This window comes from Orbicella faveolata, unplaced genomic scaffold (assembly GCF_042242905.1).
Source record: "Orbicella faveolata isolate gen_17 unplaced genomic scaffold, um_ofav_v1 contig_25, whole genome shotgun sequence".
In the NCBI taxonomy this organism is placed as follows: Eukaryota; Metazoa; Cnidaria; class Anthozoa; order Scleractinia; family Merulinidae; genus Orbicella; species Orbicella faveolata.
The window spans coordinates 14296308-14324293 of record NW_028301553.1 but is presented as its reverse complement, the minus strand read 5'-3'; the positions used below and the strand labels follow the sequence as shown (position 1 = coordinate 14324293).

General features: G+C 38.1%; 2 protein-coding genes across 3 annotated transcripts; one reads left to right on the top strand and one right to left on the bottom strand.

The window, feature by feature from the left end:
* The first annotated feature begins 23 nt into the window (after window positions 1–23).
* On the top strand, window positions 24–16376 carry LOC110042075 (uncharacterized). Of its 2 annotated transcripts, XM_089293829.1 has the most exons (23): window positions 24–399; window positions 562–624; window positions 3837–3914; window positions 4461–4499; window positions 4968–5031; window positions 5127–5206; window positions 5884–5935; window positions 6258–6303; window positions 7896–7988; window positions 8533–8604; window positions 8688–8769; window positions 9091–9169; window positions 9582–9643; window positions 10415–10497; window positions 10623–10723; window positions 11217–11272; window positions 11749–11840; window positions 12594–12694; window positions 13381–13475; window positions 14118–14186; window positions 14320–14376; window positions 14862–14952; window positions 15312–16376. In XM_089293829.1, exons 1-23 carry the CDS (start codon window positions 364–366, stop codon window positions 15392–15394), a joined length of 1674 nt encoding a protein of 557 aa, XP_089149955.1. In that variant the 5' UTR covers window positions 24–363; the 3' UTR covers window positions 15395–16376. The 2 variants fall into 2 exon arrangements, with proteins under 2 accessions (XP_089149955.1, XP_089149956.1); XM_089293830.1 differs by lacking the exons at window positions 24–399; window positions 562–624 and adding an exon at window positions 3546–3721.
* A 1201-nt stretch (window positions 16377–17577) lies between these two features.
* Window positions 17578–22970, bottom strand: LOC110041974 (uncharacterized). Its single transcript, XM_020747293.2, has 3 exons — window positions 22849–22970; window positions 20583–20722; window positions 17578–17728 (listed from the first exon to the last, which is right to left on the bottom strand). The coding sequence occupies exons 1-3, from the start codon at window positions 22915–22917 to the stop codon at window positions 17707–17709; spliced, it is 231 nt and encodes a 76-aa protein (XP_020602952.1). The 5' UTR covers window positions 22918–22970; the 3' UTR covers window positions 17578–17706.
* Between the last annotated feature and the right edge of the window lie 5016 nt (window positions 22971–27986).

Below are 27986 nucleotides of genomic sequence, written 5' to 3'. Positions count from 1 at the left end.
TAAATGAATTTTAAACATGTTTTGACGTCCCACAGAAGTGCTTTGGGCAGGCGAATATTGACCTATTCCCCCGAGCCTTTTTAATATTCAACCGAGTTAATAAGCAGATGCGGTAGCTAAGAGGAAATTGCTTTGTGTTTACATAGGAAGAGGGAAAATTTCTAATCAGAAATCCAAATTTCGGTCGTAGTTTACTCGGCTTCTGTTCGCTGAAATGAAGTAATTCATCCATGGCAACATTGTCCTTCGCAGCGAAAGCGTGAAGGGATTAGTTTACAGTTCACCACACGAGACAGTTTGGGACCTTTCGGTTTTAAGGCCGCAAGGATGACACATATGTAAACCTGCAGACGCACACTTATAATGACAACAACTATGCGCAGTGGAAACACTGGGAAGGTGAGATAATATTGGACCGAGTTATCAACACTCGCTTCGTAAACAATTCAACCAATTGTTGAATCCACTCAGTTACGCGGACAACGGTGTCTCTTCATCGAATGTTCTTTTTCGTCGAATAAACCGCAAAACATAATGCCAGTTTATGATGATATCTCACAGGAGGATGGCTCATCCGTTGAAATGAAGAAGAGGACCAAAGAAATGAAAATACGAGTTGCGAAGGTAATCTCTATGAACCTCTTTTAGTTCGACTGCACTGTTTCGCGTTTCACATGAAACTATCCTCGCCTGTATTATTCGGCAAATTGCTTTAATGCTCTGAATAATTCAATTCGTCGATGAAACTATTCAGCCGTAAGCGGAAAGTTTACTCTCTCGTTATCTTCTATTAGAGAGCTTTTCCTGAGATCAGCCAAAACAAACGAAGCTCATATGATTATGTGAGACATCTTTGATTCTAGTAAACTAAAGATAATTAGCCAAACTATTGAGGAAGTTGGATTATCGAACGCAAGTTTTTGAAACCTAACTTCAGACTCGAATGTATACGAGAGCATCATGGCAATTGATCAATACTTAAAATAATATCTTTACCAAAACCAAAATTAGGCATGATATTACCGCAGACTTTGCTCCGAAACATACACAACTAAGGCCGAAGAACAAAGCATTTATTGAGGTCGCAAAAACCATTACTGATTCTACAATTAACGTTCGAAAGCGAAGTAAATTATCAAGAATCTTTCTTATCTTTGCGTTTTATTCACTGGGCATACATAAATTTTGACAGCTGTTTTTTGAGCACACGGAATATTATTTTAATGGGTGCAATTTCACTAGTAATGTTCATTTATTGCCTAGTAACCAAGATCATTTGACCATAACGATTTTACCAAATCGTGCTTGGGGGCAAATTGGCAAAAGGAACACTTTAAAGAGATGGTCATCTTTCTTATAATTTCTAAAGATTTTTGACATCATCGATCGAGAATATTTTTATTGCATCTTTGCATCGAGGAAGTGACATTGAACTTTCACACAGAATATATTTCAGGGCGAACCTTCGTATGGCAAACAAACTGAACGTAATTAATTTTATTTCCTATTTCGACTAAATAAAGAAATTTGTGCCTTGCTTTGCAAGTAATATTTAGTTGTTCAACTTCACAACTGAAGACATGTTCGAATTAACAACTGGCATATGTTAAAACTTAAATTATGTTTGTTTAGATATTACCATAAGTTTAGAATTAAATTGTGATTCGTTTTGTCACTTTAGAGAGAAACTGATGATCTAAAAATTTGGCCGTTTAATTAAGCGTTTTTACACAGTTTTATTATATTGCATTGACTTTCCCTGGCAGATATATACAGCGTCATAGTGTTTTTAAAACACTTATGTACTGTTTGTTCGTTGTCACACTCATAAGAGACTGAGAAAATTATGTGCGTTTATTAGACATTCCTGTCACGTACGGATCCGTGCGGCCAAGTCCCATTTATTGCTTCGTGTACCTAAGTGTACATAATCCCTCGTTAGGTGTGATCAAAGGCTCGTTTGCTTCTCAATATTGCTATATAATGAGGGATAATTTTTTTTCTTGCTTCAAGGCAGCTATGTACCTCGTAACTAATAAAGTTAAAAAACCGAAATGCCCTCTCGCGTATAAATTTGGTTGGAAGCTCTTTTTTCGACCAAGTCACGTAAAGACATCACACAGCTGACTACAAAAATTTTACACCGATTACTTAGTGGATAAATAGAGAACGAAACTCCTTTTAACCCCTCAAAAAGTGAAAAATCTACTGGAAATTAGTTAGGGACGTTTTCTCCAAACCCTATTATTTTCGCTGTTTAAGCATGCAACGAAAGATTTAATAAGCCAACCAGACCGCAGGTAAAGATCTTTATAAAAGTCAATAGTTTTGCCTGACAGCTACAACTTAGACTACTCTTCCGTGGTCAGAATCCATTGAAATATTACAAATAAATACAGAAAATGCACTATTTTTCTGTTAAGCCAGTAAAGTCTAGTTAATTAAAGTCTTTAGTTGGGTTCTCTATGTAGGCATTTGTTCTTTTTATTGGTTTAATTGCCAGGCAATAAAACTAAACGGGTTACTTGAAAGATTATCAACCAATTAGATATCTTAGATCCGTCCTCTCCTCCGTTACATTGCATATTTATACTATTTTGTTTGATACTCAATAAAATAAATTGTGACCAAAGCATCACTGTTAATTCTTTGGACACATTAAAATAAATTGTGGCTGTTTTTTTCAGCTTGTACCTTTAAATCTTTTTAAAGTTTTGTACCGGCAACTGAAGAAAAATCATCGGTGAAATTAATTATACATCAGTGTATACACCATATATCTACTTTAGGATAAATTGTTTGTCTAGAATCTCAAAAGGTCTATGAAATGTGATAGTACTGAGCATCTTTGTAAGGGAACAAATATAACCATGTTTTAAACGCAATACAGAGTTTGCTGAAAATGCAAATTAGCCTTCAGTTACAAATAAGGCATAACAAGAAACACAGGAAAAGACCGCCAGACAACGATATTCTCGCGTCAACAATAAAAGTCATGCACTTATAGGTTTTTAACCCATTAAGTACAACTCCAAGTGCCCGGGGATATTTTTTCTTTGTCAAGAAAAATGAGCAGTTATAAGCTACCACAAGAAAGCGAACCACAGACACTCTCTGACTCCCAGAGTACCTAGTAACAAGTGAAAGAATGTGCCCCGTGTCTCTAATAACCAACGGGCTTTGAGCTCCTAACTGTAACACCCTGGGTGATAAATCAACTCTGGGACAAGCACTGCAATACTATTTGAAGCGTGGCTTAGAAATTGAAGGATTGTAACGACAATGCCACATTCCAGCTGTCTCAACTAATTCTCTAGCTCAGTCCCAACTAATTCGAAGTATATTTCCGGGAAATTAAAGGTCGACAAAGGCTACCGAAAGTCCATAACAATTTTCAGTCCTCCTTGATTTTTTTTCTTTACGATTACTGTATTAGTCTTGTATTGTCTGAACGACTGCATACTGTTCTATTATGTAGTCTCGTCAGGGTTTCTTGCAAGTAATTAAAAAAGAACAAAATACCTCAAATTAAAAACGGTTTGTGGTTTAATTTACATTTTGAGGTCGCCATGGTATTGTTGTCTACGAACAGAAGTACAGATAAAACAGTTTGATTTGAACTGGCTTTCTTGCACATTTCTGGACGAAAAGTAATCGGGAATCCACCAAAATGCAAGCCTTTGTTGGTTTTCTTTCGCACTGTGGCGAAATGATTAGTCAGGTAGGCTTATTTCACATCGCGTGGGAAAGGCTTCGTTCTGAGCTCTGGACACTGCCATTGTCTACACAAACTTGAACGTAGTTTAATTACTGTCTTTTGGGTTTGATTCTTTCAGATGTTTGATCTGTTCGATAAAGTGATCGAGTTTAATCACAACCCCACCAGCGAATCAGCGAAAAGGAAACTCGATTTGGTAAGAATCTTATGCTTTGCTCTTAATTCTCAATGACTAATTGACGAGTCCATGAAGTCAGCGAGGCATAATTGGCCACGACGAATCAATTAGGCAATTATTATAAGTGAGTTAGAACAAGATCTCAGTTACCTCACGGGTGCGAATGTAAGTAGAATAATCAGAGTTAATATAATTGTCAAAATTAGTGCACGTTTCGCTACAATGCAAGCTATACCTTTTAAACTCTTTGCACCTTGAGAGAAGATATCACGTGATCTGATCAAGAGTTGTTGACCATTGTAACGGTGTGAAAGACATAAAAGTGTAGTGGTTTTATGACAGGTATAAACCAAGAATTTTCCTTGTTTATATAAAACTTAAAATCCATGCAGAATGTGAGCAGAGCACTCCAAAGGTTAAATGTAAATCTCGTGAATTACAAGCTCTCAAAGTTGTTGAGAGAGACGTCCAACGCATTATTAATCTTACTTTAACAATGCCGTAAATAATGGCAACAGCTTTCCTTAAAAGAACTAATCAACATTTCGTCCTACACTGTTGCAGGAAATAGAGAAGCTAAAAACACTTCAGCAGCAACTTGAGGTGAGCTAGAAACGCTTGCATGTTAATCAGTAAAGAGCTGGGACTTCCCTTAAGTAAGTTACCCTAATAAGAATGATTTATGCTAGGCGTTCTCAAGTTTCGATGCTGTAACGAGAAAACTGGATGTAATGGGGTATGATGCTAGTCCACTGATCACATATCCCCCCCCCCCCTCCCTGACAGACAACACGATGTCCGGTTGCCTCCGCGAAATTCACCAAACACGGCGCTTAAAAAGAGAGGCTTCGAAATAATGACTGAAGTGTCATCATCATCAGCAGCAGCAGCAGCAGCAGCGGCATCGTTATCGCCATCGTTATCGTCATCGTTATCATTATCATTATCAAGAACACAAAACATTTAAACCTGAAATCCAGTGACTGACTTTTTAGGCCATTTGATTTCCCACAGACTTTAATGATCAAAAGAATTTCGGTTTATTTGATGTTCTTTGTCTTCATCTTACAGAAAGAGCCTCAAAAAGTTGACCTGTTTCAGGACACAGAAAATTTAAAAGATGCTCAAGAATACGGTAAAAACGCAAAATTTGATTTGAGCATTTTTCTGTTCTGTTGGATACCGTATCTGATTCGTTTGTCTAACCCCTTCGTGTTCTCTTATCTCCAGATACGTTTTACATCCAGTATATTAACCACGTTTCTCAAGATCTGGAAAACTTAAAGAACAGTATCATTCAATACATCCAGGTAAAACTCTTAGTCTATGTGATCACGGTACAGATAATCGTATGAATGCGAGTATAGTTATGGATTTCATTACAGCACGAATGATATTTGAAAATTCTCTTAAAATTGCTCTAGGTAAGTCTGCATGCGGTCATCAGGCCGGAGCTTATCGCGGCTTGTGTAGGATGAAGCGACTTGGAGTATTTCTACTCCCCCCTGGATGGGATGCTAGTCCATCGCAGGGTTACCTCCAGCATTTAGATCTTATTCGCCGGTACTTATTTATACACTTGGGTGGAGAGAGGCACTGTAAGAGTTAAGTGTTTTACCCAAGAACACAACACAAATGTCCTCGGCCATGGTTTGAACACGGACCGCTCGATTCGGAGACGAGCGCACTTACCATGAGGCAACCATGCCTCCACGACGGCTGCATTTCAAAAAATTGTCATTTTTCGCGAGTAGTGTAAATCCTTAATATCTCGAAGTTTTGTATAACTATTCATTTGTTTTACGACTGAGAAAATTACGAACGTACGCGCGTTAATTTGCACTACGGCTGAAACTAAAATTTACCGATAAATTGGCTGTTCTCAGCCAATGAAGTAATTATTCCAGTCGTATTTATAATAAATAACATAATTTAAACTGAAAATGTTAATAATAGACTCTCACTGTTGCATATTTTACATTTGTAGGAAAAAACTAAAGCTGAACAATTGCTTACGAAAGAAAACATGAAACTCAAACGTGAGTGTACTGTGTGGTTTGATCAATTTCTCTTGGCTAGGGGTTCTCAGTCTTGTTGCAAGCACCTAGAGTACAAGTAACCCCTCTCTCGCTTAGTCCGTGGAGCATGACCATAAATGAACCGCGAGAAAAAATGGCCGCGCGAAATCCTGGAGGCGAGAAGCGCGTTTCTTGCCCCCAGGACTTCGCGAGGCCATTTTTTCTCCCGATTGTCTTTCGCGTCACGCATGACGGACTTAGCGACAGAGGGACGGCTCGTATTCTAACAAGCCCCAATTTTTGTCAGTCAAGAAGCTAACTCTTATATTGCTGTCAATTGCAGTTGATTTACAACGTGAACAAGCTGAGTCGATGCATCAACGACAAAAGTAAGTGATGTGGACAAAGAACTTTAATTTCTGGGAAATCTAGATTGAATGTAGCGTAAGTATTCTAGAAGACTCTGGTAGGCGCATTAGTCAATTGTTTCGTGTTTTGAGCTCCGCATCAAGACACGTAGGAGCCAAACCACCCCCCAAATGTTTCGTCAGTTCTTGGGTATTTCACATTACTTCGCATTACTTAAAAAGTATTGACTCTGTCTACACCAAACTTGGCAGATGAGCAGGAGACCTATTGCCAATTATATTTACGTCAAAAATGTCAGTAAATGTCAAAGTTGTGACGCCACAGTTATGACGTCATGTTTTTTGCCACTTTTGAAGTTTTTAATATGCATTTTTTTTACAATGTGTTCGAAAGAGCACATCAAGGGGAGTTGAAACCTGAAAAAATTTTGTCCATATCACAAAAATTAAATGAAATATGGCATTTTTAAATATGAAAAATAACTCTGCAAAATATGGGGTCCCCCCCTTGAGAAAAATTCCCAAATTTAGAGCCGTAATTTTGTTCCAGCAAATGCAGCTATGTTGCCAATGTGATGTGCCAGATGACTAACGCAAAGATAAAGAAGAAAATCGGAATAAAAAATTATCCCTCTAGTGTTATTGCGTTAAAATTAGTTTTGTTACGTCATAACCTGTGACCTCACCCGTTTTTTTACTATTAATACCATCCTAACAAAGCCGAAAATCAAATTTCTAAAACCATACGATTTTTGACAACATCAAACTTTCTATTTTTCTAGATTATTAGCCTTCCTAGAATAAAACTGAAAAAAATAAACCAGAGAGACTGAATTAAGAAGGACAGTATGGTTAAGCAAATTCCGGGGGCACAACAAAAAAAATATTTAATTTACCATATCTCAAAAAATAATCATCATAGCAAAAAACGGTTTTCAGCATTTTACTCCTCAAGTCAAGGCCTTTCCAATGAAATAATCTTTACATCAGATTTTACAAAAAATTATAGCACGTTTTGGTGACGTCATCAATTATGACGTCATAATCTGGCATTTTGTCACAACTTCCAAATTAAAATAAACTGGAGAACAAAGAAAGTTCATCTGCCAAACTTGGTTCAGAAATATATAAACCAAGCAAATATTGCCTTCATGAAACATTTGGGCGGTGGTTTGGCCCCTACGTGAGAGGCTCAAGTCCTCCAACCCTGGTCGGGTTGACTCCTGTGTTTTTTTTGGGAAGGACACTTTACTCTCACCTTACCTCTCGGCTCCACCTTCATAGGGAAATAGACTGTCAAATATCACTGGGAAGTGATGAAACAAATATTCGCACTGTCGTGAGAACAGAAGAAAGCGGAGACTTTCCGTTGAAATACAAGTCTTAACACAAATACTCCCACAACTGGTAGTGTTTCTGCCCAACAAAAAATATTTTCCGTTTGTTTCAATTCATAGCTGATTCATAAGCGCAAATTTTGCTATTTTCTGAAGAAAAAGAAAAGCAACAGGAATCTGTTGTGCATGAGCTTCTCGAATGAAAATGCGGTCTTGGTAATCGCGGATAATAACACAACAATTTAGTTAAAAACATTTCTCCCTCTATTTTGCAAGACATGAATACGCCGTAGCCGAGAAGAATACAGTTCTTGCGACGTGTAGAAAGTTGGAGGAACAGTTAGAAGATAGAGGAAAACAAATTCAACAGTAAGTTAAAAGAATACAGGTTGCGGTTGTGCTTTCATCACAATATCTAGCTTTTGCTCATGTGGACAATTCTTATGAAGAATACACAAGCAGAAACCGACACAACGTAGAATGATTTTTTGAAGGTGTACTATACCAGCAGGATCATCGTTCCGGTTGCTTGCTTAAAAATTTTATAGACAATTCTCATACTTAATCGAATCTTTTTGGTACGCTTTGACGGCATATGAGGCGAGTTTGGTCGAGACATGGTTCGTATTTTGGCGAGACGTATTCAAGCTAACATACTCATGGCGAGACCAACCGAGCATGATATATCACTGAAGCGTACCAGAAAAGGTACGATAAGGTATTTACTGAACCCAAATTCGGCCAAGTGAGCATGATACCGTAGCCATATCAGGTCAGTGACCTGATATGGCTGGATATCAGGACAGTAGATACGGCTTCTAATTGGCTAATTGCGAATTTGGGTGCGGTTATGTGTAAAATGAGGCTGTTTTGTTAATGTAGGTTTTCTCTGACCTTCCATAACGCCTTTCAGGCTTCATCGCGAGGGAACTGTCAGTTTATGGCAGCGAGAAAAGGCGAAGCTAATAAAAGACGTCCAGTCAAGGTAACTGTGCTACAACAAGGTAACTGTGCTACTAAATTTTTAATTTAATTTCTCATATCGTGTTTGTCTGATTTCGTATTTAGCGAGGAGAGACTTGCAAAGGAACTTCAAGAGACCAAAGATCAATTAGAAGATACAAAATCGAGATTAAATCAAAGAATTATGGTATGGAATAAAAAAGCATTGTGTCTATATAAATTGCTTTACACTGAGACGTTATTTTATACAACATAACAGGAAGATTTTGGTTAATCTTCAACAAACAAGCTTAGCATCTTTTTGTTGGCTTTCTCGTTGCTCGGTAGCCAATCAAGAGCAAGTTTGTCAGCCGACGGACGATGACGTCGAGATTTCACGTGCCGAGATTTTGCACGTGCACTGAGCTGCTATTGATTGGCTTAAACGATTAGAAAGCGAAGAGAAAAGTTGTTAACCTTTGATTTCACTTTATACAAAATCAATTTATGGCCCTCTGTTTTCTCCTAGGAATTAATGGATCAAGTTAAATACCTTAAATTAGAGAAAAACCTGAAGAATGGGACGGTGAGAACACATGGACCTGGAGGTAAATATCATGATTTATATTCTAATTCGCTGCCCCGCTCAACCGAATATAAAACATTTATCATGTAATGAGCAACCACTTGTGGGGTGTGTCAACACGAGCCGTGTATAAAACAAGAACGAAGAGGCGGTCGTATGACTCGAATGAATACAAATGAAGATAACGCAATATATATACCGACGCCCCGCTAATAATACCCAAAGGAGGTTACGTAACCCATGATAAACACATAAGGCAAAACCAAGAATTATGGACACAATAAGGAATATAACACTTACAATGTTGTTGTAGACCAGCTCTAATGTTGATCAATTTAGCAACTTTAGATAACCAATAGATTTCCGTCTACTCCATTTTTTCCTGTTTATATGTGTCAATTCTTTATTTCGTTTCACGTCTGTTTTCATTTCAGTGCCCAATGTTTCTTCAAGCGAGATGGAGAAAGCAAAACAGCAATTATTCCTAAAAGACAGGGTACGTAACCCGAGAATTCAGTCATGTGTCAGACAGTCAGACAGAGAGAAAGACACGCACACGTACACGCACAGTCAGGCAGACAGACAGAGAGACCGACGGACAGACAGAGAGACAGAGAGACAGACGAATGGACAGAAAAACGAACGCTTGATTGGACGAAGCGATGGACATACATGTAGACAGCCAGTGAGACATATAGCTGGACAGAAACTGGTGAGCTGCAAGGCGGACAGGCATACGAGCGAGCAAGCAATTCGGAAAGCGATCGGACAGAAGACCGACATACCGAGCGATAGACCGACCGACAGACAGGCAGCCAGCCAGCCAGCCAGCCAGACAGACAGACAGACAGACAGACAGAGAGTCAGTTGGACAGATAGATAGAGAAAGATAGACAGACAGATGTATGATGGACGCCAGGACTGGCTGGCTACAAGGCGGACTGACAGGTTTACAGGCGAGCCAGCTTCGGACGGAAGGACCAACATACCGAGTGATATTCCGACAGACAGACCGACAGAAAGAAAGACCGGTCAGCCCACCGACCGACAGACAAACAGACAGACAGGCAGACGAACAGAAACCCAGAAAGACAGATGATAAGGGCATAAATTCCCAAAGATTGGTAGGGCCGGTCAAGCAGGCAGGTAACGCAGTTCAGAATCTACATACTAACTCAGTAGAAATCAAACAAACTGAGAGCCACATTTGTTTCATCTATGCAAAGAAAATTATCGACTTATGACGGAGCCTTTTTTGTTCTTTCAGTTACTAGTAGTAGCGGAAGGAGAGATTCAAAAACAGCAAAAATACTACGTAGGATTCATGAGTGGACTCAGCAGAGACTTCAGGTAAGCGTCACAAGAAAGCTATGCAGCTGTGTTTGATCCTATACTGCAACTTTCATAACCGTTGCAATTACAGTGATAACTCGTTATTGTACCTGTTAAAGTTGCCGTTCATAATTATATTGCAGAATTATGTTAGAAAGACAACATCTGACAGTTAAAGACTACAATAAGGATCAAAAAGCTTACGCATCCATGCTGAACAAAATGTACGTTGCGGCAAAAGAAGGTGAGTGAACAGGACTAGTGTTCTACAACAACTAGCACCTTAAAATTTCTTTTGATTTTTCTGTCTTTCAAACACCTAAAAAGGTCGCTTTTCTTAAGGAGTCCTTTTGCAGGGACATATTTATTCGTTTCCTCATGTCCCCATAAATTCTAGATTGTGCAGCACGGGCTTTCGCTAAGACTTGTTCGTGTAACAAGGCCCTTTGTGTGAAAAGTTCGCAATTTCTTTGTTGCTACATGTCGCTGCGATTGATCCTGCCGCGCAATTCCTCGTGTGAACTGACCTTAAAAATTTAGAAATATTGAACGTAAGTCACCTCAAAACTGACAGTCTCGGTAACTTCATCTTGCTACTTCCTTTCCTGAATTCGTTTAACTAGCTTCTCATATTTTTAGTAGCGGAGATAACTGATAAGCAGTTCTTCTGAAATTAGAGTTTTAATACGTTTGTAGCAAGTAGCGGATCTTGATTTTTCTTGATACATCTTCTCTAGGAACTTTGACGGATTTTAGAGCGACTTTGCCCTCACACTATCTTGGAATTAACGAGGTAAAAATGAACAGTAAATCCTCATGTCTGTAGTAAAACCTTAGCAACACTAAATAAATATAAAAGTAATCACAGAACCTGGAAAATATGTAACCCGGTGACAAGTGCTGAAGAACATAAGACTCTTTAAAAGCGCGGGAAAGTCGCCAACAAACTGTAATACTGACAGGATTTGTTCTTACTGAGAAGTCAATATCCTCGTTGGCTAGAAGAGATCAAAGTTTTGTCTTCGTTATCAAATTATCAACAACAAACAAAAATCAACTTGAAAGACAAGTACCATTAAGAATGTAACCATGCACTCGAAAAACAGTTGAAGGCCACTGTATATCATTTAAATTGTCTCACACATTTCTCAGGTGTTTCAACTTTTGTATCGATAGATATAAGTCGTGAAGTTTTTCTTAAACCTGCGTTTACATGTTACCTGTTCTAAATGTTAATAGTATTCCTTGTTTTTTTCATGTTACTTTCAGGATCTCTCTGGCCATCCACTTGGCAAAAAACTCACCAGACCATTTCAAGATTTGGAATCATATTTACAAGAAGTTGAGGATACCGAGTTTAGGTGAGGAAAACCAGCTTTGGTACCTTAATTACAGAAAAAGATCCACATGGCAAGTAAACAGACAACGAGAGAAAAGACAAACTAAGAAGGAAAACTGTACTCAGTCATTCAGAAGTTATTAAATCTTTTTTACGTTCTTGTGATTCCGTAATGAACGCGAACGTTGACTCGAGCATGCGCGTTTCCTAATATCTCGTGACCCTTTTATACCTTGATCAAAAACAAAAAATGATAGCGGTGGACCATAATTAATAGAGGGAAATGGTTAGGAAACCCTGCAAAGTTCTTTGTTGTATGTTTTTGTTGACTATTTTGGTGGTTGACCTTGCACAAAACCTGGCAAAATGCAAAAGGTGTTTATGTGTGCCCGTACAACAAGAACAAGAACAACAATGCTTTATTTACTCTTGACACTTAATGCACATTTGCAAAGAAAATTGAGGATCAACTAACCAATAGCAGCATTGCGATTGTAATTCATGTACACTCTATGACCATGAGTATAAAACAAAAGATGTGCAGGGTCAGGGACCTGCCAACATAAATTTTAGTCTGTTTGTTTATTTTTTGGATGTTTACAGGCCTTTTTAACTATTTCCCTCTATTAACTATGGGTGAAGGGACAACTTGCACAAACGTGTCTATTCAGAACTGAAAATTCGCGGGTCTAAAACTTTAATGGTAACTAAAACTATTTTTATAAAATATCTCAAAGCTTTATTTTTGTGGTTATTTAATATCTGATGATTGCAGGGTTGATATCAACCATCCTTTGCTGACGGGATGGAGGGAAGGAAGGTCCGAGAGTGCGAAGGCAAATGCACGGAAATTTTCCAAATCAAAATCATCCAAAGGTAAGAGGTTATTACTTCATTTATTGGTCAGTATTCAATCAAATTCGACTCCATCCATGGCATGTATTATTTGCTTGTAGAGCGAGGTCAGGGCATCAGATTTTCTTGAGCCAAGGCTCATTATTAGTGTAAAAAAATCACCTTGAAATCGAAAGTACGGTTCAGTTATGATTCGATTTAGCCCGCCCCTTCCAATAATTAAGCGCCACGTATGAGCACCACCTTCCAATCCTCAGCGCTCCTATTGTGAATGACACCCAAGACAGTGACATAAAAAAGGCTTATTAGGTGAACGAATTATGAAGTTTGCTCTCACATCTAAAAGTAGTAATGAGCATTACGACTATCAGAGCCCCTATTGTTATGTTTCTTGAGTTAAAGTATCTGTTGGCACAATGCTTTTCATTTAAACAATTGATCACATTCAGATGTATATGTTCAAAAAGAAAGTAGCGCCCCTTCCTTAATAAGCTCCCCTCTCCAATAAGCGCCCCTCCCCTTGAGTTACTAGAAGTAAATTAGCGCTCTGGCAGCTAAATTGAATTATTACGGTAACCACACACTGGAAAATTTATAATTTCTGATCATTTTTATCATTAATTTCTCAAGCTTTCTTGAGATCCGTCTTCACCGAGGTTTGCTGTCGTCTTATCATTTTCTAACCAATATTTTTGAACATATTTTAGTTACTGGCGTTCATCCGCGTCTAGTCGACAGCAAGGTCGGCAAACCGCTCCTGAAAGAAGCTAAAGAACACTTTCCAGAATGGTCCGAAAATGAGGTAACGAGAGAAATTCTTTTGAATAATACTATACAAGAATTTGTTTGAAACCTGTACTACATGTAGAGATCCTCTCTAGCCTAGCGGAGGGGTGGTCAGTGACGAATTCGCGTACTGGTTGATGTGTTGGACTTTTGAACGATGAATGGAGGGGTGGGGGGGGGGGGGGTGGGTTGCTTCTCGCTATAAGAAACTGGAGCTATAGTGTCGGATATGATGAGGGCCACTTGAATTCTCCAGGTTATTAATTAACAGTTATTCCACGAGCGTGCGTTGGATATGAGATGGTAGATAGCCAACCAGGCGCCTGGCGCCGAGGTGGCTATCTACCATCTCATATCCAACAAGTGCGAGTGGAATAATTGTTGTATTAAAAACGACCCCCAAATATAGCAAACTAAAGTGAAATAAAAAATGAGAACGCCTCCAAATATTTTGCGAATGCTTAACCTATTTGTAGAGCAGGGCATAATTGCTCATTAACCACGATGGCTGGGCCAATGAAAACTCTTGAATTGCATTGCCCAATGATTCAATTCTTATTGAACTCAAATACACTCCCTGACCTACAATTCACCCATCAAGGTTAAACTTTTGGCATTTGGCCAACCTAAAGAAATGAATAATTTCATTCCTTATTAGATCCAAGACATGTTTGATCAGTTTAGAAGATTTGACACAAATGACGACTATAATCTGGACACGCAAGAGGTAAAGGCGACCTACACGGCTGTACATGCTTACACAGTAGAATTTGATACTGCAGTTTAGCACCACAATACATTTCATCCAGTAGGAGATTGTTCCTTAAAAAAATTTATTTTCATTTTTTTTCCTGTGACAGTTATTAAGGGCAATTCCTGACACGCTGGGTAGAATGGCGACCACAGAGGAAATAAAGGTATGAAATAGTCAGAGATCAGAAAGTATCGGCTTAGAACACACCTTCGCTTAATACAATTCCCCCCAACCTGAAGAGTTTCCGACACTGTAAGTAAAGCATGTAAAAACAAATGTAAAACAAACAAACAATAAACCCCAATGGAAAAGAGTTCATATTTACATTTCTCCACCTCAAACATATATTCTTGTAAAAATCGCATTTCATTAAACTTCTGTCAGTCTAGACAAAGGTTGTTTTAAATCTTAACGATCTTAGAAGTTTTCGTCAGACGTATTATTTACTAACCATAAAAACGACATTTCCGGGCATTTGCATCTCATATATAGTGTTAAACGCTGAAAAACTCCAAAGTATCAATGGTCAACAACTTAATGAAATATGTCGGATAGTCCTTGCGTAGAGCGCAGCTAGAGTTGCTAGTGTTTATATTTAATTCGTGCAACATTTGAAACAAGTTTGTTAACCGAAAACTTCTCTTGCAGGAAGCAATGTTAGAGGTTGATATAGACGACTCCGGAACTGTGGACTTCTTTGAGTTTCTCTGTGTGGCCAGACTAATTTCACAAGGAAAGGGTGCGTACAAAGCTTCTGCCTTGGAAAACTAAGAATATTCAATAACCATATTGAGCTTCTTGTTCAATCGCAGAGAGTAATAATGCTATTAAGCGATCAGATTAAGAGCTCGAGATCACGCATAGAAATCGTGAGCGAATAATCTAATCGTTTCAGTATAAATCTACCAGCAGTTCAAAACACGAAGCATCGGCCGTCATTTTGCTAACAAGCGCACACTGCTAGGCTACTCAATATCTACAACAGAATAGATAGTGAGTATCGTAGCCAATCAGCGATCGACATTCATGATATAAAACGCTAGTAGATTTAAACTAATATCGATATGTTTTATAATATTTGTTTGCCATTTCTTTCAGGCGAAGCGGCTCTGTTCAAGAAGAAGACATTGACGGCCTTACAGAAACCGAACGCAAAGTCTGCAATCTGCGTCGTCCAATAGCTTATTTGAGAAGACTCCGGATCGAGCGGTCCGGGTTCGAGCCCTGGCCGGGGACATTGTGTTGTGTTCGTAGGTAAGACACTTTACTCTCACAGTGCCTCTCTCCACCCAGGTGTATAAATGGGTACCGGCGATCTTAATGCTGGGGGTAACCCTGCGATGGACTAGCATCCCATCCAGGGGGGAGTAGAAATACTCCTAGTCGCTTCATGCTACAGAAACCGGGATAAGCTCCGGCCTGATGGGCCACTTGGCTCGCATGCAGACTTTACCTTTACCTTGTTTGATATAGGCTCTCCAGTGTGAAGCGAACTGATTAAACCGAGCGCGGTCTCCGAAAGACCTCCCAGGTCGCGTTACGCACCCGACGGTTTTCCGCAATTTAGACCAAAAAAATCACTGGAGTAATTGCTTACTTCACAAACCCTTAAAGGTTATAGCTGAATTATTTACTCTTGCTCTGGTTTTCGATCAGTTTTCATTTCCTTCAGAACATTAGTTCAAAAAGAAAAAGTGCCATTAACACTTGGGCGCTCGGCTATAGCCCCAGGCTCACTCATATTTGATGTGCGTGTTGAGCTACTAGTTTCAAGACTTTTAACAGAAAGTTCAATTTAAACACGTAAGTAAGATTACATTATCTAAGTCGAGAATGGATGAATGACCTTATTTTGTTTGCCAAGTTATATATTCCTTAACACTCAGAACTTCACTGAGCAAAATACAAAACGAGAAAAACCTGGTTTGGCTGAGTACATTATGACATTAATCTTAGCAATACCTGTATTTATCAATATTGTGCAAATGTAAAAATGCTTGAAATTATTTAATTTATTGAAGTTCGGTGCACTTAATAATTATTATTAGCTATTAGTATCTGTACATACTATTAAATTAAGTTATTCGCGCCCTGAGACCTATTAATAAAAATATTGTTAGATGTAAATAAAAGATTCACAAAAGATGTGTGAACTACGAATAAGTTTATGGCCATTAGTTTAACTGTATTCACTGCCCAAGCCCTATCACAACCTTCTAAAAGTCAACGCAACAATAGGAAGAAGTAGAGTACCACAAGACCACACAAACCAGGGTAACACAAAACAGTGACTACAAATGAAACCCATCGACTGGCCACTGTTTTCAGATCAAATGGAATTTAAATGTTTCTTTTTGCAAAGGGAATAAACCAGAGAAGCCAGAATCCAGGCCACACTGCTTAGAAAGCAATTACTCTCACAACTGAAACAACACTCCCTTACTGCGTGTAGTAGCACTGTCTCGATTGGTTCTGTCTGATACGATTTTAATGTTATGTGGGCATGGGGGCAGGGCTGGGGAAAGGAGAGACAGGAATTAGACAGGAACTAGAATCAGCAGGATATCTGTTAACTTAGTAATATTTCCATATTTCAACCCCAAGTACCCCCGCCCCCCGCAAGCGTCAAATCAAATAGAACCCATACAAAAGCCAACAGGTCCAGATTCAATCCCTCTTCAAGGTCACTGTATCTGTAGTCTTGGGCAAGGCATTACTCGGACAATGCTTGTCTCTGTCCAGGTGTATGAATGAGTACCTAATAAAATGCTCTGTAGGTGGCATGTAATGGAAAGTTGAAATACCCAGAGTCACTTCTCGCCACATAAACCACATTTAAGAGTCAGCATTGAGCTTTGCATGCACAAAGGTTGTGAAGTCTAACAGATTATTTCAAACTCAGTCATTCTGCCTTTGACAAATGCTTACAACTATCACAATTTGGTTTACTCTTAGTTAGGTGTTCTGCATCAGCAGAGGGTTCTCTCTCTCCTAAATACTATTAGACACATTAATAAAGTTCATTCGCCCACACCATTCCCAGAATATCTTGATCCTTGTGTCTTAAGAGCATTTTGTACATGAGCAAAGTTACTCTGTCATAATTTTAGCACTGTTTTTACCAAAAATGCCCCCAAATCACTATGACAATGTCCCCACAAAGATCTGACAGAAATGGAAATTTTCCATTATCAGACCCTACCTCCAGATCCTGGCTACACGAGGACGCAATGTTAACCCCTCATAAGTTTACATTCAAAGTAGAGATGTGTACCTGTTGTAGGAGGTAGCCTAAAAAGTCAAATTTTAAAGTGTTGAATGACTTAGTCTTTTGGCTGTACAACTTTACAAGTGGAGTGACTGGTTACAGTAAGATCTCAAGTGTGTTTATTTACAAATGAACAATGAACCAATTGTCTTCAAATCTTTCTGATGCTCAATATGTACAGTGAATTTCTCTCAATGTCTTTCATGATTTCTACATTCCCCTTTGTCATCTAATGCTCTTTGTTCTTCTGCGGAAGTAAAAAGCATCCATTAGAATTCTACAATGTACATGCAAGCCAAGAGGACGAAATGAATATTTCTTTGAGAATTCATATGTTTCACTCCAGTGGTAAAGCTATGATATGGTCAGTCACTGTTCTTACAGTGAAAATGTTGAAATAAGACGTTCTTGGCATTGCCAGTCAATAAAATGTCTAGTAAGTTTAGCAGGGAGAAATGAAGTACTTAAAGATCACACTTGAATTACTGTGAAATGTCAAAAAGTCCTAACTATATATTAATTGACTGTAAAGGCATGGTCAAGAGAATACACAAAACATAGACTTCAATTTGACTGACAATTAAAGACAGGTATAAACTTACCAGGGTTGACTAATCCCTAAACTGGTTGAATTTCCACAAGACTTGTAAACACCCAATATTGTGCAAAACTGACCAATCTTATTTACAGTGCGACTGCTCAAATCGGGTCACTTGGAAAAGAGTTGGCCAATCAGAACATTACTTAAGAACAAAGGATAACAATCTTTTTCTCAAATAATCTGATAACATTGAAGAAAATGCACAATAGATCTTAATAACAAAATTGAAAACCCAACAAAGTGCGAGGTGTTGCAAACCTCTCAAGAAACTTTGCCATTTGTTGATTGGTTAGTTTCAATCCTAAATTTTGTATGCTTTTCAATGGTTTCAGTTTTGTTTTCGCAAAATGAGTTTTCAAGCTAAATGTTTTGAGTGAGATTTATAATTATGAAAATTTGCCGTCAAGGACTGAATCTCCAAGAGTGTATATAATGCAGAGGAGACAATGGTGTTTATGTTTTCATGTGCAACAGAAAATTTCCTGATGACATGCTACCAGTCCATTGGACGAGAGATGAGAGTTACTCAGACAAATAAGAATGGCAAAAGTTTGGAGCATTCAATACAATAACTACACTCATTAGAAGCAAAAAATATTCCTAAAATACAAGGAAAATAAAGCACATCATGAAATACATGCAGATAGTTTGCTCATCACTCAGAAAAATACAGTGTTACAAAATTTCCAGGTACAAACTGAAAACTATGTCAGGGCTCGACACTAACTTTTCAACTTACCAGCCTAGTGGCTAATGACAACTTAGATGTTACTAGCCAAACAAAAATTTCACTAGCCAAGGGTTGATGTTGGCTAGGTCCAATAACAGCAGAATTACTAGCAAGAAGCACCATGCAAGCGTCTCTCTTTAATACATATTGTTGGTAATTACATTGTACTTAAACCAGTTCCAGTAATAAAACAACAAGATGCAGTATGTTATTTTAATAAAACAATGTGAAAAATGAAAAAGAGTGCATTAGCATTTTGGCGGTGGACTTTTTAGACTTACATCTTGTTCCTGAGCAGGTCGTTTCTTTTCAGAACTCTCGTTTTTTGGCTTCTTCTTTCTTACTGCTCGTAAAAAACCCTCTTATATCCATTATGGAATTTTAAGAAAAACAACACAATGCAATTTTGCATCTGAAACCTCTTGACCAGTTAACATATCATCGGCACAGCTTGTGTCACACTTGAATGGTATTGTTAAACACTAGGGCGAAGGAATTTATCACCGAATTATGCCAGTTTTAATTTTGTTTAATAGCCTCATGTTTTCCTCACATCAAATCTCTCAGGCCAACAGATCACAAAGAAAAATCAGCATTTTCCCAAAAAGACTTTCAGGACTCTGAATATCAAGACCGCAAGACATCATTGTAAAAACTGTTGAGACTTCTTCAGTCTCTTCACAGACAGGAGCTGTAGCAGTCAAACTGTTTCAAAAGCAGCATTAGCTAAGCTCAACTGCCAAAAAATGTCAAAGGAAATAAATATTTCTCATGTAATTGTTTCTGCAGTGGTAAGTTTTGTCAGTATGGACACAATGACAAATCACCTATGTGTTTTTACACTAAATGAAATGATATCCTTTTACATTTGCGTACGATTTTGCGCATGATTTTATCAGGATGCTCATGTTTTGTTCTACTAATTATGTAACAAAAAAAGAACATCGATGTGTGCTTTCAGAAAAAGCTGTCTTGTTTGTCAAATATTTCTTTCAATATAATAACATGTTCAGTTTTTACACCCTTCAAGTACCACACAGTGAAAGGTAAACATGATACGTCCACAATTCTGACCTTACTTCTGAGTAAAGTGTTAGTGTTTGACTTCCTTGAGGAAGACAGAAACTACATGTAGTTCGGCCAATTTCATTTTGTTTACTAGCCCAAGTGGCTAGTGGAAGCCAAAAATGTAGTAGCCAAAACCAAATTTCCACTAGTCTGTGGCTAGTTGGCTACCGTTAGTGTCGAGCCCTGCCACGTGTACAATGGGTGACAAAAGTAGTTGAGTAACTTTTAGAAAGTGATGCTTTTTCAAATTTAACATCTTATTCTAAATTTCTTTTGGATAGCATTATTCTCAGATACCCCCTGCCCTAATTCAATATGTGTAGGTGCTGTGGTCTATGCAATCTTAGAACTAGAAAAAATCAACATTGTTTTGAGGAGAAAGGGCCAAAATGTTTCCAAGACATTCAAACATCAAATTTCACTGTGAAGTGTCTCAACACTGTTGTCACTCATTGCACGTATGCTAAATCAACAAATCTACAATACCGGACAAAAATCTTGGGACACCAAGCAAGTTCTCCCCTCCCCAACTTACAATGTTGATAATCAGGTGATGTTATCCCTTTATGTTGAAAAAACACGACATTTTCCAACATTGATTAGGAGGGATGGGGGATACATGATCCACCTCAAGTGTACTTACTAATTTTGTCTGGGATTGTAGGAGTACGTACACACGTAGGCAACACGTTAGTAACCTACCTGAAAAATGCTAAAATCTTATTTGGAATTCTAAAAACAAACTTCATCGCTTCCTGTCTCCTTCTAAGTGTTTGTCTGTTGGAGGTTACTCTTCTGTTGAATTCTGCAAATCTTCTATACAGGCGTGGAAATCCATAATACTAGAAAAAATAACATTTCAAAATGACAATGTCACTGGGCTAGCACGACAGAGTATGCAGGTCTAATGTAAATCAAGCAGTAATTAACTTCAATACAAATTATTGAAGAAATTCTTTTCATAATTGCTTATGGCCCTTATAGTTTTAATAGATCTTAATTTTGCTCACAGTTGACAACCTTAATTTCAGTTTGGATTGGCATTACCTCTTCTTTGATTTTTTTTTCTTCCTTATCTATTCAGCATTTTAAGGTTTAGTGCAGTTAAACTTGTTTAGAAAATAGCCCAAAGAAAATATGTGTGCTTATCCAGGGCTCAAAATTAACTTTTTCGTTCAGGAGCCAGCTGGCGACTAACAGAAAAATTTTGGTCGCCAGATCGTAAATTTTGGTCGCCAACTTATTGTATAAATAACTTACACAAGAACACGATTTTATACATTACTTTGCATGCAAGAAAAGTCACAATTGAAGAACGAAAACAATTAGAAACAACATGAGTAACACTTAGTTATAAAGCTGCCGTTGTTCTCAGGTGATATGTCTCTGGTCCAAAGGTGATGGTTGTCTCCATAGTCATTTTAAATGAAGCGAAGCATAAAACGTTTTAAGTCCATGATTTTCATTGTGAGACAAACACGGGTCCTTGCATATTTTCCCTTTGCTACTTCTTCGAAATGCCGTTCTTTATTTTTGACTTGCTTTACTCGAAGGATTCAAAGTTCGGATTAACCTTTTGGCTGATTCTTCATTCCCTGCACGTAAAACTCATGTAATTCCTTCAACTGATTGGTATCTGCCACCATTTTCACGGCAAATGAAAAACACATGGTGTTGAAGTGCGCCTGTGATCCCAGTTTCGGAAGAAACTGCTGAAACAATATGGCGCGCCGTGAACGCAGTATCGACATGTCAAAATACATTCAATTTTTCCGATTATCTTGTAATATTCAGACATTATTTTACTGGGAACGGAAAGGTGAGTTGTATACTAGCTACCATATCCAATTGATTTCCTAGTATAAAGGTTTAATAACAAAAGTTGTGTCGTGGTTTTCTTTAGTTATCGGACAAAACGCGAGTCGCCAGCTGGTGACTAGTTCTGAAAATTTAGTCGCCAGTGCTCAATTTTTGGTCGCATTGGCGACCAGTGAGTCGCAATTTTGAGCCCTGTTATCGGTTTAAAATTGTGTTTCTATAACTCAATAGAAACACAGAACTAGTATGAGCTGTCGACGTAATGATGGCATGAGCAGAGAATTTACATTTTGATGGTCAAAGTAAAGAAGTCATTTTTCTTTTTGTCATCGTGGTATTTTTCTAAGAGAAATAGAAAACATGTTCTCCTTGTTTTTATCAAGTTATAGAAACACTCGTGGAAAATTGGGAGAACTCAGAAAAGCTGTGGAAATGCTCGCCTATCAGCTTGTGGTCCCACAGCCTTTCTTATTCTCCCAAACTTTCATTCGTGTTTCTATAACTCGACAGAAACACGGTACATGTTTTCTATTTCTTAAATGTGAAATAAGAGTAAACAATAATAATAATAATAATAATTAAAGATAGTTTGCCACTTTCCTGCGAAGTGGTTAGTTGTGACTGCCGTACCGGTACTTAGAGCATGAAGAGCAGCTCTCAATATGTACCTTCAAACAACATAGTGGACACATGCAAACTTTACAAAACATTTTGCTTGACAAAAACTTTGTTATGATACCTTACAATCTTTCCAAGAAGCGACCTTGGCTATTGCTGTTGTCTTTTTTCTTTTACAACAGCAGCATACCGAACTTGGTTTTACAACAAAATTTTAAGTGGCGTTATATATTACGTCATCTCCACATGAGGTTATAAACATATCCTATCTTGTCCTTAAATTTAACCCAAATATAGGCAAGCCACTGGGTCGCCTTCATAGAAAACTTGATTGAATAAAACTTCAGTTACTGGCAGTCACAGACGTTTTTCAACGTATTCAGGTAAATATCATAGCTCAACAAAACATTCTGCCACAACTTCACAATGTCGCTACAGGGCTTAGTTCAGTCGATAACCCTTGCAATTTTACATCTTACAGCAAATCTGTAAACCGACAAGACTGGACCTCAGGGTAATTGCTTGTACTCACCCTTCCCACGGCATACACAGTAGCTTTTTTGCCTAAAGATACCGCTATAAGGGCCAAAATTTTCTCCATGAGTCACAATTTTCGTCAAGTTGCACATGTTCTCGAGTCGACTTAGTCGCCGCGCCTTTTTGTATAAATGAGAAGGCCTGTGAACAACGCTAAACCGACCAATGCGCATCGAGGACAGAAATAGCATCAATTGCATTTGCATCGGTCCCAGCCATCCTACAGCGATGGAATGAAATGGCATCAGAGTTATTCGATTGAATCAAAGCTCCAGGTTAAATTCCTGGGTGAAATTATAGATAGAGATTCCAAATAGATTAGATAGAGAGTCCAAATAGATAGAGTCTCCAAATGCTTCGTTATGTGTATTCTAACGAATGTTGTTATGTGAAAGTCCTGATTAGATACTGATGTTTTTATACGTAGGGTATTGTAAGAGCTTCCCTTGAATACAACGTTATATTTTCTAGTTAAGGCAGCCTAATTATCATTTGAGAGCAAGAAACAGTTTCTTTCTCTCAACAACAGCAGAGTAGTGACAGCCCGGCAGTCATGTAAAACGAAGAATACGGACTGCAGACTACAGACTTTTTTAAGTATATATCTTGTTATTTCGATTTTCGAGCGCTAACCGTAAACAGGGTTATCCAGGCTAATCGTGGTGCGAGTCTGCACTCCGGTTAGCCTGAATATCACACCGGGTAGCTTGAACATCATTCCGGTTATCCTGAACATCACTCAGGTTAGCCTGAATAACGCTCCAGTTAGCCTGTTTACCGTTAGCTCTCAGCGATGGAAATGGTAACACGATTCAGTTAAAAAGCCTTCAGTCTGCAGTCGTCATTTTACCCTTAGTCTGCAATTTACCCCCGGTCTGCAATCTGCAGTCTCCAGTCTGCGTTTTGCACTGACCTGATAGCCCAGCCTGCATCTATAGGCTTGTTTCAGAAGAGGAAGATGAAACTACTTGCTGAATGAGAATAAAGAAAGTCTCTCTCCTACAGTAAGAATTATAATGACGAAGCAAGAAATGCAAAGATACTCGGTCCACTCCACATTAGCTTCTCGTGAGTTTTATGCTGCTTTATAGTTTGGGAACTTTGAGCAAAAGAGAAACAGGTTGAATACCTGCTTAGCTGCACACACACACACAAAAACGTTTATTGCTACTAGTAGGCCAACACGTAAATATATATAGCCTCATAATTCTTTGGCAGCTTCGGACATTATTTGTTAATTTAATCGCATTTACCCTTGCTTTTTTTATCTACAGCCTCTAAATAAAATTCGCTGCAGAATTAAAAAAAATCTATCGTCGAGACTGTTTCATCATCGGTCAATGTAAATCGCAGACTGCAGACTGTAAACTGCAGACTGCGGACTGGGGGTAAAATGCAGACTGTGGCGTTTTTAACTGAATCGTTTTACCATTTCCATCATTGAGAGCTAACCGTAAACAGGCTAACCCGAGGGATATTCAGTCTAACCGAAGTGATATTCAAACTAATCGGAGAGCAGACTTTCACTGCGATTAGCCTGAATAATCCTGTTTAAGGTTAGCACTCGATAATGGAAATAACCGATACATACTTAAAAAGTCTGTAGTCTGTAATCTGTATTTTACCCCTGGCCTGCGGTCTGCATTTGACCCTCAGTCTGCATTTTATCCCACGGTCTGCAATCTACGATTTACACTGACCGGTTTCATCATGGGTGAATCTTGTCACCATTACATAATTTTCAGCAGGAATTTTCTGGAAACCGAAATCGATGAAAAAACTATTTTGTTAATAAAGGATGTAATGTATGAACTGCAGAAATGCACTACATACATTACATACATTAAGTAACAAAATAGTTGTATTATGTCTTAACTGTATACTGTAAGTACTGAAACTGAAACAACATCCAACGATTACTGTTTTGTAACTCTATTTCTTTGTAGTATACTGTGAAACTGACGTATCTCCTAGGTGTTTGTAATAAAGTTTGCATAATAAAAAAAAAGGAATCTGCTTTCTTTTTTCTGGCAACCTTGCTCACATCAAAATAATATGAAGCGAACAAATTATTATCCTTCCCAATCAGTCGACTTTGCAATCAAGGCAAGCGTGAAAATATTCTGGGCTCCGGCGGGATTAGGCGGCTATGACGATAATCCTACACCGTACTGTATATGCTTCACTCGTTTACATTACTTGGCACAAAAAAGGCAAAAACGTCTATCTAAACATAATGACATGTTACCTAACGGATCCAACAAAAACCTAAAGGGTGATTCGTCACCGTATAATCTTTACTTTCCTCTTAACATTTTAATTTAATTGGTAACTTATGTACATTCAGTACACACTTACATACTTACTTTACAAAATTACATTATTTACACCACTCACATTGCAATACTCGATTTACAGTACATTATTTACATTCCTTGCAATACTAGTCGCTTACAATTTCATACCTTATTTTTTGCCTACTCTGCTGGTTTCTTTCACTAGTAAATGCACAATATTCTACTTATAATTAAATACTTACATTGCTTATTTTTTTCCTTTATTAATTTATTTCCTTATTTATTTATTATGTTCTGTTGCACAGCAAACACACAAACAAACAAAACAAATAACAAAATTAACATGTGCAATTGACTGGGGCTGTAACTCCTACTTTACACTCCTATTTACATCGCTACTAGCTATACAAAAATTGGTCAAGAGTTTACTTACATTTAAGATTGACAATACATTCATCTGCCATGCAAAAATATTAATTGGCAGACAAAACAAGGAGTAGATTACGTAAAAATTGGATTGTACAAAAAAACAGCAACAGCAGAGAGAGACAAAAGGGGAAGACAATTAACTAAGTTGACATGTACAATTATTGTAACCAGTGCTTTACATTCCTATCAACATCATTACTACGGCTACACAAAGAATTTTTCGAAAATATATTTTTGCTTAAGATTGACTATAAATTCATTTACAGATAACTCGCCATGTATTAATTTCTGATTGTACAAATAATATGTGGCATATAAAAAGGTGAAGTTTAACTTTCTGATAATGTTTGATTCCTTGCTTAGCTTGAAGCGTCAACTTTCATACCAAAAATTAATTCAGTTAGTGAAAGGCTGAAGGAGGTGATATTTTCTTTGTTGAACCATTTTATGACCTCTAAAGAGAAAAATTAGCTCCAATTAACGCCATAGAAAGTGTGAATCGTGGAATCATTCATTTCACAATATGGACACTTTGTGTCCTCCGCCTCACCAAAGAGGAATAATGTAAAAGTTTGAAATAAAAGTTTGCATCTCATTGAATAAGAATAGCAACTATTGTTATATACCTCGTTCTTCAAAGCACACCGACACATGTAAATGAAGTGGCCGGGTATTCTGAAGTTGCTCCAAATTCCCTAAGTTTGTTATCTTTACATACACTTTTCACGCAGCTAAAAAAATATGTTTTAGAGATGTTTGATCAATTTGCAGGTCTCTTTCCCAATTTAGAGTTAGCCTTCAGTTTGATTGGTTCTTTGTTTATGAGGAGCCGATAATAGTCTCTATTTTCATTTTAGTTTAATTTATGGAGACCTCTGGGGAAAGCTGAAACATGCTATTTAACAGCAGATCTGATCTGTCCGTGTTTTTTGCCCTCGCACTTTCTGTGAAGTGTCTAGGAATAGCAGAAACTGCTTGAAAATAGATGACAAAGTTGCATCTAAGATCATATTTTTGGATGAATTCTGAGTGAGAAAGAAATTTCCCATTTGCTTTGAGAAGATCATGTACCAGATAGACACATTTCTTATTATGCTTATTGGGAGAATTTTTAAAACACCTCAACAAAGGTTAAATTGACCATGGTAAAGGTTAAGTCTGCATACGGACTAGGTGGCTCATCAGTCTGGCGCATATCTCCGTTTTCTGTAGCATGAAGCGACTGGAAGTCTTTCCACTCCCGCCTGGATGGGATGCCAGTCCATCGCAGGGTTACCCCCAGCATTGAATTCGCCGGTACCCATTTATACACCTGGGTGGAGAGAGGCACTGTGAGAGTAAAGTGTTTTACTCGAGAACACAACATAATGTCCCCGGTCAGGACTCGATACCGGACCGCCAGATTCGGAGGCGAGCGTACCAACCATGAGGCCAGCGCGCCTGCCACTAATAAAAAGACCATAAACGTGTCATAAACGTTGGCTTACAAGTAACAGGGGTGGTTGCCGTAGTAGCGGCGTAAAAACAAATTATTATACTATGCCGAGCATAATAGAATTTCAGCTCTCATCTAATCCTTTTCGCGGTAAACCTAACGGAAATAAAGCATCTTTTTATTTTAGACGAAAACAACTTTTTATCGCATTTCTTTTTCTTCTTTTTTTATTTGCCGCCTTACTGCGGACAAACAAGATGAGGATTGATGGTTCCTTTTTTATTTAACTAATTACAGCATTCTTGGCCGTGATAAAAGCTTAATCAAATCAGACAACCATCCCTCGTCAACACGTCCCACTACGGTCTACTATTATTCCTGTTTAAAAAAATCTCATTTCTAAAGGCTGGGTACCTCAAAAAGTGTTAATGGTCGCACTGACGAGGCATACGGATCAAAAGGGATTTTTGGTAAGAAAGCGACGGATTACTAATATTCAAGAATATTTGCCCTATTGTGCGGCATCTTTGCATCTCAATTTCAAGATTTTCTACAACAATCTTTTATATTGCTTAGATTCAGATGCAGATACACTTGAAACGATTTTCTGCAGTTTTCAAGCTCTCAAAATCGCATAGGTTCTGATCTTTCCGCCATTCCCTGAAGGGATAAGAAAGGACGGGAATAGCTCTAGCATGTTATTTGTTCTTGTACAAGTAATCTGTTGGAAGTGTTGGTCGCTAATAGTAAAATTGTCCAAGCTGAATTGATATCTTCTCTCAGAAGGAAGTTATTCGTTTTGACATGTCTCTAATCCTTCTTAACGGTGTTTGCGAGGGTACAGCGTAAAAGCATCAAGTGTAGCGAAGGTAGAGTCATTGGGAAGTGGTCCAAGCTTAAGAAGCTGGTAGAGAAAATGGATGATATCTTTGATGTAGGATGGGGACGTCTGTACAGAAGGTTTAAGGTGGA

Bases quoted from the DNA above. Each gene is read 5' to 3' on its own strand.
- LOC110042075 (XM_089293829.1), top strand. From the start codon at position 364: ATGACAACAACTATGCGCAGTGGAAACACTGGGAAG. The intron at 9,644-10,414 runs GTACGTAACCCG...TTGTTCTTTCAG, and splicing joins AATTATTCCTAAAAGACAGG to TTACTAGTAGTAGCGGAAGG. The intron at 11,841-12,593 runs GTGAGGAAAACC...TGATGATTGCAG, and splicing joins GTTGAGGATACCGAGTTTAG to GGTTGATATCAACCATCCTT.
- LOC110041974 (XM_020747293.2), bottom strand. From the start codon at position 22,917: ATGGAGAAAATTTTGGCCCTTATAGCGGTATCTTTAGGCAAAAAAGCT. The intron at 20,723-22,848 runs GTGAGTACAAGC...TATTTTTTCTAG, and splicing joins CTGTGTATGCCGTGGGAAGG to TATTATGGATTTCCACGCCT. The intron at 17,729-20,582 runs GTAGGTTACTAA...TTACTTCCGCAG, and splicing joins AAGATTTTAGCATTTTTCAG to AAGAACAAAGAGCATTAGAT.